The 9,661-nt window shown below is 43.6% G+C and overlaps 1 protein-coding gene across 3 annotated transcripts in view; it reads left to right on the forward strand.

Moving 5' to 3' along the window:
• The window catches only part of clcn5b (chloride channel, voltage-sensitive 5b), a 30,630-nt gene extending 27,266 nt beyond the window's left edge, over positions 1 to 3,364 (forward strand). For all 3 annotated transcript variants that reach the window (XM_070854312.1, XM_070854311.1, XM_070854313.1), the window contains one exon: positions 2,138 to 3,364. In XM_070854312.1, coding sequence (XP_070710413.1) covers positions 2,138 to 2,228 — 91 coding nt within the window. In that variant the 3' untranslated portion in view covers positions 2,229 to 3,364. The remainder of the gene's footprint in view (positions 1 to 2,137) is intronic.
• Positions 3,365 to 9,661: the final 6,297 nt, after the last annotated feature.

The raw sequence follows: 9,661 nt of genomic DNA on the forward strand, positions 1-9,661 counted from the left end.
GCGGGGCCCGCACACATTCGCTTCAGATGGGGCCGCTCGTTGGCCAACAATAGAAAGACAAAGTTCTACCAGAGGGGAGCCACGTGTGACATTGAACTTTTTTTTTTTTGGAGCATTCACACGTCATTTAGATGGGAGGCGCGTTAAAGGGGCCGGTGAAGGTCTGATCTTCAGACGAGAAGGAAGAAGGAAGAAGGAGAGGCTGTTGTCTGTTGTGTTTGATCAGGGGGGGATTTGTGTTTTCAGGACAGGCTTTAGAGCCTGCGAATCACTCATTGTCTGGGAATGAAGATAGTTCGAGACAAAGAAGGACCTTGAGGCGTGTGTGAAGTGCAGCGTATGATCTCTGTGGTCATCCAGACAGATATCTTAAGTGACAGATATGGTTAAATTTCATCACTCTGACTCTAACAGAGGTATTTTCCCAGACTGTCTTTAGTTTTTTAGTATCTTTACCTCAAGGCTTCCTTGTTGGCCGGAGTCATAGCTAGTTTGTCACAAGAGCTTTTCTTTTACAGTTTACTTTGCCAAACAGGCTTCTTGTAAGAGTCTTACTCAGAAACTATACCACAAAAACATCCTCTCAGCCTTGACATTCATCAAGACTGATGTTGTTTTTTTCGTGGTTTCATGTTTTTACTCTGGATATTTGTTATCCCATTCACACTCGTCAAACTGGCATTTACATTTGGTAAAGGTATGAATGATTATTTGTTTTAGTGATATTTGCGTAGCAACAGATGATTCCATCTTTTCACAGTTCGTTATCCACTTTGAAATGTTTTTTTAGTTTTTTTTTTGTCAAGTCAGGTGATGTAGTGTTTGCATGAGATCTATTGGCAATAACGGTCGTAACAGAATAACCATCAATCTTTTAGTCCGTCTCAGTACGTTCTGATGTTCTTACCCTTTCTGTGGCTCTCAGCCTCCACCCGCTGGTTCCTGCTGAAGACATAAATCTTATAAAAGGGGTCAAGGACGTATATGTTCCTGCTCCTCAGGAGGTAGAGCGGGGTATCCACTAATCACAGAGTCTGCAGTTTAATCCGCAGCTCCTCACGTTCACATGTCAAAGTGTCCTTCGGCAGGACGGTCGTAATTTTAAGCAAACATCTATCAAACCGTAGCAATTTATGTATTTGACTGGGACTATTTTCTGGTGCGGATGGAGAGTAAGCAGCAGGGTGGTGTTGGTCGGATCTACTCAAAATAAACTACAGTCTCTGTGTTCGTGGTGATAAAGAAACATCCCTCCTTTTTAAATTCACCGTTTAAAGCTTTTAACTCGAGCAAAACATCATAAGTTTTGCTAAATAAATAACTAGAGACAATTACAGGATAAAGGTAAATAACACAATGCAGAGGTACATTAGCACAAGTGGAGAAGAGCCTTGACGTTCGCCACCATAAGCTGCTGGTCAAGCAAGGCTGTAGCAGCAAAACTGTGAGTGTACTGATGTGAGAAAAAGAGAGTTTGGTGCTCATGAATTCAATTAACAAGAGGAAGAATGTGTTATTTCAGCACTGCTAAAACTGCTCACATCTGTGGTGTCAGAATCCAAACGCCCCCTTTTGATGTCCTCCGCATTTCTTTTCTAAGCGTGTTGGAATTTTGCCTTCTATTTGTCGAACCTATTTCCCTCCGTCGTCGCTGTGTTGTAGCGGAGCGAAGTGTTCTGGGAGTGAATGAATGGCTGCACATCAAATACCAGCTGTTAACTCCCGTTCCTCCGTACACACGAGGTCCGGGGGGGGGGGGGGCACTTTGACTTTATTCAACCTCACATCTTGCACCTAAAGTGTCCAAAGGTTGAACCTCAACTTATCTAGAGTGTGTTTTTAAATGTCAGCTGCGGTTGCTGTTAGTGTGATGGGGGCGTTTGTGTTTTCCCTCCTTCGCTCTGTTTACTCTGTGTTTTCATGTTACTCTGATCTCCTGCTGCGTGCCAGTTTCCCTCTGGGGCTGTAATAAAACTGAACTTATCCGCAATGTCACGACTGGAGACCAGACCTCCACCCGAATGTGCGTGTCTCTGCTTTGTGTCAATTCGCTGACTTTCCCTGACGAAGCAAACAAAGTATTATATGAAGTAATCTGCTTTTACATGCTCTCTTCTCTCCCTCTCTGTGTCATTAGGCGGCTGCTGGGAATCATCACCAAGAAAGACATACTGAAACACATGGCGCAGATAGCCAACAGAGACCCCGACTCCATCCTCTTCAACTGAACTCCTCCGTCCTTCCTCTTCCTCCTCGTCATCCTTCCACCTCTCCTCTGTAGACCGGGGGACAACAAGACACCAGCTTGTACACTCGAAATGCACTTTTACCTCTTCAACTTTAAAAGGCTGTCCAGAAAAAGCCAAGTAAGTCGAGCTTTATTTGCACAGGCGACTACAGAACAATGGATTTTTTTCTTCTTTTTTTTTTTTTTTTTTTTGTAAGATGGAGGCATTTTTTGGCTTTTACGAAAGAGTGTATCACTGAGAGGAAAAAAAACAGCTCTCGGAAACAGTGACTCATCCTTACTGACACTACTGGCCCCAATTTCATGTTTGATCCAGAACGACGCAGGACAGATACACACAAGAAATAAGTCAATGGAATATTTCACATCTGCTCCTTTTGTCCTTTCCCGTTCTTTCTCTCCTTTCAAACAAAAAACAAAATCAAGAAATCTGAAAACTCCAAGGAGCAAAAATCATCATCCTCCTCCTCCAAATGGCCATCTTCGCTTCTCCGCTACACCTGAGAGGAGAAAAACATTTAAAAGGAGGTGGGAACAGATAATCCTCTGTTCGAGATTACTGACAAGAGCAGAGGAGGAGAAATAATGACATCAGGGGAGATAAAGAGAGGTTTGGGGAGCTCCGTGCCTGCCCTCCGGCCGTCACAGCGAGCCCAGACAGAGCACTCTGAGCTGGGATGATGGATGCTCTTCCCTCCCTCCTATGTGAGGTGTCCTGCAGCCCCGGGGCAAAGGATACAGGAGTGTGAGAAGAAGATCTAACACACACACTTACACTCCATAAAGACTCCATGACAGCCTGGGAACTCTACAGAAATGTTGTCATACAGACTATTGAGATTTGTAACACGGCGTGAGACTCCAGCCTGGGAACTATGCAGTGTTGTCCTGCCATGTGGACTCTCCGATCGGCAACATGAGCAGTTATATTCTCGTCTAAAAATCGTACACACATAACGACAATGCTGCAAAAACCATGTCATGCCTTATGGGAGGGTGGAGGTGTTTCTGGGCTGCTGTGGAAGGGCTAAAAATTACAAACGGAGAGAATCACGACACATGAATTAATTTATGTAAATGTAAAATTGTTTGTCCCACTAAATTATTTCACTGACTTAAAAATGGGTGTTTGGCGTCTGTTTTTCTGTTGCTTTAGAGCCTCATCGCGTGACTCATCTCCAATTTGGATTTAGTTCCACGTTTTTAAGATTCCTGATTTGTGAAGCTTCAATTCTAGGAAATCCCTTATTAAGTCTCCTCTCTTGTTTTTTTATTAGCATTATATAAATAGAAAATAAGGAATCTGACCAGGAAAATGTGAGTTACGGTTCTCTGACAGATTTGAAGACACTAAGCGGATTTGAGATATATATTTTTTTATATATACATACCCCTCAAACCTACTGATGTCTGGAAAAACTTTATCCGTCCCTTTTGTTTCCCTTGGCCCAGTTCATTTATGATATATACTTGTTAAATATACAGTATGTAGCTCATGAACACTTTGGCAGCCCCTCACACGCTGCCACCCTGCTCCTGATATTTCAGACGTTATATCACCCTCCAGTTCCCCACTGATCCTCCATCATGAACAAGATAATATTATTCTTCACTATTTTTAACATTTGCAGGTTGAGCGGGTGAACTTGTCGGGACCTCAAGCTCTGCAAGGGAGGCTGTTAAATTTTTTTCAGCCCAGGACTCATAAAATTGGTTCTCTGTCAAGCCCCCAGGATGAGCGCCGGTCCGTTGAAGCCAATAGCGGCCAAACCGTGTAATAACATCAGTGCTGTCCGTCACGTGACACCATTGGGCCCAAAAAGACTTTTTCCATAGACTTACATTGTGAAAGAGTCACAAAGTCTAGAAGAGCCACACATTTCCCGCTCATCACAGCGGAGGGCTAGCCGGCTCGGCAGACCTGAGACGCTAACGCACATGCATCCTGGTACTTCTGTGTCCAGGAAGTCAGACTTTTTGGGCTTCGTGCACCACTGAGCAGCTTCCATAGGAATGAATGGGAGCCTCTTTTGTTCTCTTTATAGATCCATGATCTCAGTGGCCACGTCCACAGTCTACGGTTAACATACTGTAACATTAGCATTAGCCAGCCAGCTGCATACACATACGTAAACCACCCACAGTTCACAGAAATATTAAATGTCTGCTCAGTGTAGTCTCTTACAGTGGTTTCTTGAAGTGACACTGATGGATGGAGTATTTCAGCTGATAACCGGCAGCGGATGGAACAGGCTTTTCATCATGTGGAGTTCACAAAGAAGAGGTTATTTGTTCTTTTGTTCTGTCCGTCGCAGCAACTGATTCAGTTAGGTGATTTATTAATTCAGTTAGATCCATCTGGCAGATTGGCATCAGGATGATCAGGCACTTCCGAAAGGAAGTGAAACGAGCCTTGTTAATACGATTTGACTGCATGAAATCAAACCTAACGTTATCAGAGTTCCCTCTCAGTAGGGTCCTGCCTGCCTCTGTTGTTGTACAGCGTGCGCCAGCATTTTGTCATGTCTTTATCGATACATCTGTTTTCAGTTGCCTTGCACTGCCAGACAAACCCACTGTATGAGTTAGTCACGGCCCTCATCGTGATTTATTACATTAACTCACTGCCAGAGGAAAAATCCTTTAAACGTTGTGTTGATTTGTTTCACATAATTGTCCCAATTAGATTCAGCTTGCTCCAAACCAGAGGAAATCATAGCCACATACATGACACATACAGTATGTGTTACTTGGTAGGAATACTCTGCTAATTACTGTGAAATAATTTGTGGATATCATTCGACTAAATACTTCTAAACACTAACCATCACACTCAATAATTACTTCACGGTCTTTTCTACTAAACTGACACATATTTTCTCTTAAATGTCGATGTCCTAAAAGAGGCTGACGATACAGGAACTGGGTCGACTGATTCATGATTTTTATGGCACCCAGTGTCAGCCGGGTCAGGCTTCACACCCATCGTGGCCCTACAAAGGTTTCCATGATTGATTGGTGCTTGGCTTCAACTGCCAATTACGAGTCAGACAACTATATTTTGTTGAAAAAGGTTCCAGATCAACAACTAACACATGCAGCTTCACGGCTTTTACAGTGACCCCCCTCTCTCTCCTGCATCACGACGAATTTGCTGAGGTCAGTTTTGAGGAAATGGTGAAGGTGAGCCGAGATAAATGCTTCCCAACCTGGTGGTTAGGACCCCCCAAGGAGTCATATAAGATAAATGTGAAGAGTCAGAGGAAGGAAAAACGACAAAAAGAACATCTTTAACTTTCCAATATTTTTTTTCCTCCTGTGAAGCACTGGATAGATTTCCACCCTCAGGCCTCTGAATCACATGCAGCTGAGGTCACCATCACATTTTTTTTAGTTTTACTTTGTGTTAGTTGGCAAATGTTAGCATGCTAACACACTAAACTAAGATGGTGAATACGGTAAACATCAAACTCGCTGAATCTCAGCATGTCAGCATAATCATTGTTAGCATGTTAGCATGTTAGCGAGTTGATGTTACTGTGCTGCTTTGCATGTGCTCTCTCATAGAGCTGCTACACAGCACAGCTGCTCAGCACATACTACGGCTGCTGTACGACGACATTAGAATCAGATAAGATAATATGTTTGACAGCAGAATACAGAAGCTCTGTTTTTACACTGATTGATTATTTTCAATCATTTGGTTCGTACCCTGTAGCACATAATGTGCAAGACGGATCCTTTTTGGCCTTTTACATGTCTGGCCCGCTGTCTCAATCTGTACATGATGGGGACCACAGCTGTAGGTGACCCCTGTGTGTGTGTGTGTGTGTGTGTGTGTGTGTGTGTGTGTGTGTGTGTGTGTGTGTGTGTGTGTGTGTGTGTGTGTGTGTGTGTGTGTGTGTTGATTATGGAGACCCCCCTGGGTTAAAGGTGTCATTCTCGACTCGCCGTCTCCGACAGCGAGTCAGAGCTCGTTTCTGGCCACATAATCCCTGTGAGAAGGAGCTCAGAGCAGCGAGGATGGAGAGGAAGTGTGTGTGTGTGTGTGTGTGTGTGTGTGTGTGTGTGTGTGTGTGTGTGTGTGTGTGTGTGTGTGTGTGTGTGTGTGTGTGTGTGTGTGTGTGTGTGTGTGTGTGTGTGTGTGTGTGTGTGTGTGTGTGTGTGGGTGGGTGGGTGGGTGGGTGGGTGTTCGCATGTGGACTTGCTTTTCTGTGCATGTGTGAGAAAAGTGTGTGTGTGTGTGTATCGGGGAATGTGAGTGCATTGTAGCTAGTTTGCAATGACTCAGTGTATTCTTGAGCTCAGTTCCTGTTGCTGAGACTTCACATGGGGCTCGAGTTACCGACCTGCTCGTGGCTTCTTTTGCATTCTCACACCTCACACACACACACACACACACACACACACACACAGATTGCACTTACACTTTCACTGCTTTTCTTTCATTCCTCTTTATTTCCTAACTTGATTTTCTGTTTCTTTCCGGTGTTTTCCCCCTGTTCTGTCTTCTCTAAATCATGTTGCCGTACCTTGTTTGCTTCTCTCTCACATCAGTTGTCCTGTTCCCAGGCCTGCCATTGTCTCGGTGCACATTACAAAGCAGGGAAAACATTTCGATGTGGTAATAGGCCAATTCAAGGTGTCATCTTATACCCCAAAGTGTCAAATCTCTTCTCTTGCCTTACCTGCCTCTCCCTCCCTCCCCCTCTCTCTCTCTCTATGTGTGTGTGTGTGAGCAGAGAGCAGGAGAGCATGCAAAGAGATGACGTGTGTGTGTGTGTGTGTGTGTGTTCTCCTGAGGGCCGGACAGAGCAGGCGTATATTTAGGCGCAAGCACAGTCGGTGCTGCTGTGTTATGCGTGTGTTTCAAGGAATGCAACCCAATCCGCTCCACAGTGTTGCGTCTTTGCCCTCTTGGCCTCGCCCGAGGTTAGAAGGTGGAGGTTCCCACAGATTCAGTCGCAGCTCGCCGTCTCTGCCGCTGCTCATGTAACACAGAATAATCACGCTGACCTTTCGCTACCAAACACGTGAACCAACCTGAAAGCTAATGAGATGCGAGAAAGCATTTTCTTGGCGTCCTGAATCCTCGACTCAGATAATTAGGCCGTCATCAAAAAATGTAATATGTTCTGTAGTAGTAGTCGTAAACTGATGTAGTAGTCTGGTGTCAGTAATTGACTCTTAACACAGTATTTTACTTGACAAACAGCCTACTATTGGCTGTTAGCCAAGCTTTGGCACAAAGTCTGATTCATATGGAATTTCATTACAAAGAATCCTACAAAGTGAAAACGTTAGATAGCGTGAGCCTGCAAAGGTTGATCTTTTTTTTTTTTAGTCACCACCTAAGCATAAAGTCGACATTTTACCACCATATAAAATCCATAAAGCAAACACATTAGCACACTTGGCTCTCATTTAAGTCCCTTTTTTTGCCTTCACCAACTCCTGAAGGATATTTTACCGTTTTGCTGCTAAATATTCCCGAGCTAGTTGCTAACTTTGGTGCTGCAGATGTAATTTACCGTCAGGCTTACTGTCAATCAGGTTTGTTTGTCAGCTGGCTCAGTTTAGTGTTGACAGGTCCCTCATGGCTTTTGTTTTATCAGTCAGGAAAGTGCACTAACCCAGGAGATCATGCTCTGTGGCAGTATCGCAGGTAATCAACAGAAAAGTCTGATTTACAAGAGTAAAGAGTAGAATCCATTCTCTCTAATGGCCAACAGGGGGCGACTCCACTGGCTCCAAAAAGAAATACGATTGTATGGAAGTCAAGGAGAAAATTACCCTACTTCCCACCCCACTTTTTAATTACATCAGTCAACATTTTTCTGATGAGCTTTTGGTCTCAATTGATGATGCTTATTTTCTAAATTACAGTCCCATTTAGATTAAGCTCCAGTGTAAAATTTCTGTTTTTGTCAATGGAGTCTGGTGGTTTCTGGTTAAACAGAAATGATCTTTTAAACAGGTGTTTCTCTCTAAGGATCCTTTGTGGTAATGATAATCTGAGCCTGTCGGTGGCAAACACAACCACTTTTAGACGGCTGCTGTATCTACAATCTCCGAGACTAGTTTTTCTTCCGACTATTAATTTTGAACTGAAGAAAAAATAGGACCAGAGTTTGATGATTTACTTGTTTTTACTTCTTTTCTTTGATATTGTGTGATATTGTGTCTTATTACTGTTTTTACTGCTGCACAACCAGTTGCCCCTCTGGGGACCGATACTGTTCTGCTTAATTGTTGAGAGCAGTGAGAGTGAACCACCGCTTACAGGCTGTAAAGCCAAAACAGCCTGAAAAACACTAAAAGGTCCCATAAACCATGAGAGTAATTTACCTCAGAGTCGATTCATTATTCATTACATTTCGGCATTTTTATCCACTGTTATTTTAAAGAATTGACAAGTGCGGCTTTAAGATCTGTTGACAAGTAATGGGACTAATGGACTCAGAAGACAGAACCATCCATTTGAAACGGGGCGTTTCAGAGAGTTGATCTGCCCCAGTAGGCCCACACCTAGCTGGTAAGGAAATAGTTTGAACCCTCCCTGAACTCACTCTGGTGCACCTCAAAATTATGAGTCCATCTGATAATATTTCAAACAAGTCACACAATATGTGACTTACAGCTTTAACCCCATGTGGTGCCGGCACCCGCAGCAGTTGCTACAATAAATTGTATTACGCGTATTATTATTTATTATTCTATTATTTCTCTGATATGTTTGCCTTAAATTGGGCTCTTGTAGTGATATACTGCAGGGTTTTCAGCCGCCTGAAGGCTTCTGCTGGCAGTTAAAGCCACGAAACAACCTGAAACGTGAACGTCATTCCTTGGTGGGGTGACACAACCAGGCACTGCTTCTTCTCAGGAGCTCTCAAGGCAATGAGTTCGAGCGCTGCCGATCAAACTGGAAGTTTTAAGAGGTGATAAGAGTGTGATTGAATCCAGAGAAAGTGGGAAATGGAAAGAAAACTTCGATAGGGCCAACACACACTCTGGAAGTAATCTAGAGTGCCACATGAATTTATATTCTCTCAGGAGTATTTGACTTAACCCCAAAAACATCACGTACTCAGCTCGTGCGTGTTGAGAACTTGGATCAACCGACCCTTTAGTGTGACCACTATTACTGACCTCCACAGCAAAAAAAAGAAGATCTGTGATTGAAATCAGATCATCCGACATGTTGGTCCACTGCTGAACAGCGTGTTGTTATTTTCCTCCATGGCCACTGGAAACCTACTTGAGGTCATACACTGGGATGGATCCAATTTATGTCCCCGAGCTGCAATATAACCCCGTTTCTGCACACAAAACAACAGTGTTTGTAACTTCGAAGAACACATGCTACACATTTAACTCACTCAGCTGTATCCATTATTTCATAGGAGCTTTCAT

Source organism: Pempheris klunzingeri, chromosome 23 (assembly GCF_042242105.1).
Source record: "Pempheris klunzingeri isolate RE-2024b chromosome 23, fPemKlu1.hap1, whole genome shotgun sequence".
Classification (NCBI taxonomy): domain Eukaryota; kingdom Metazoa; phylum Chordata; class Actinopteri; order Acropomatiformes; family Pempheridae; genus Pempheris; species Pempheris klunzingeri.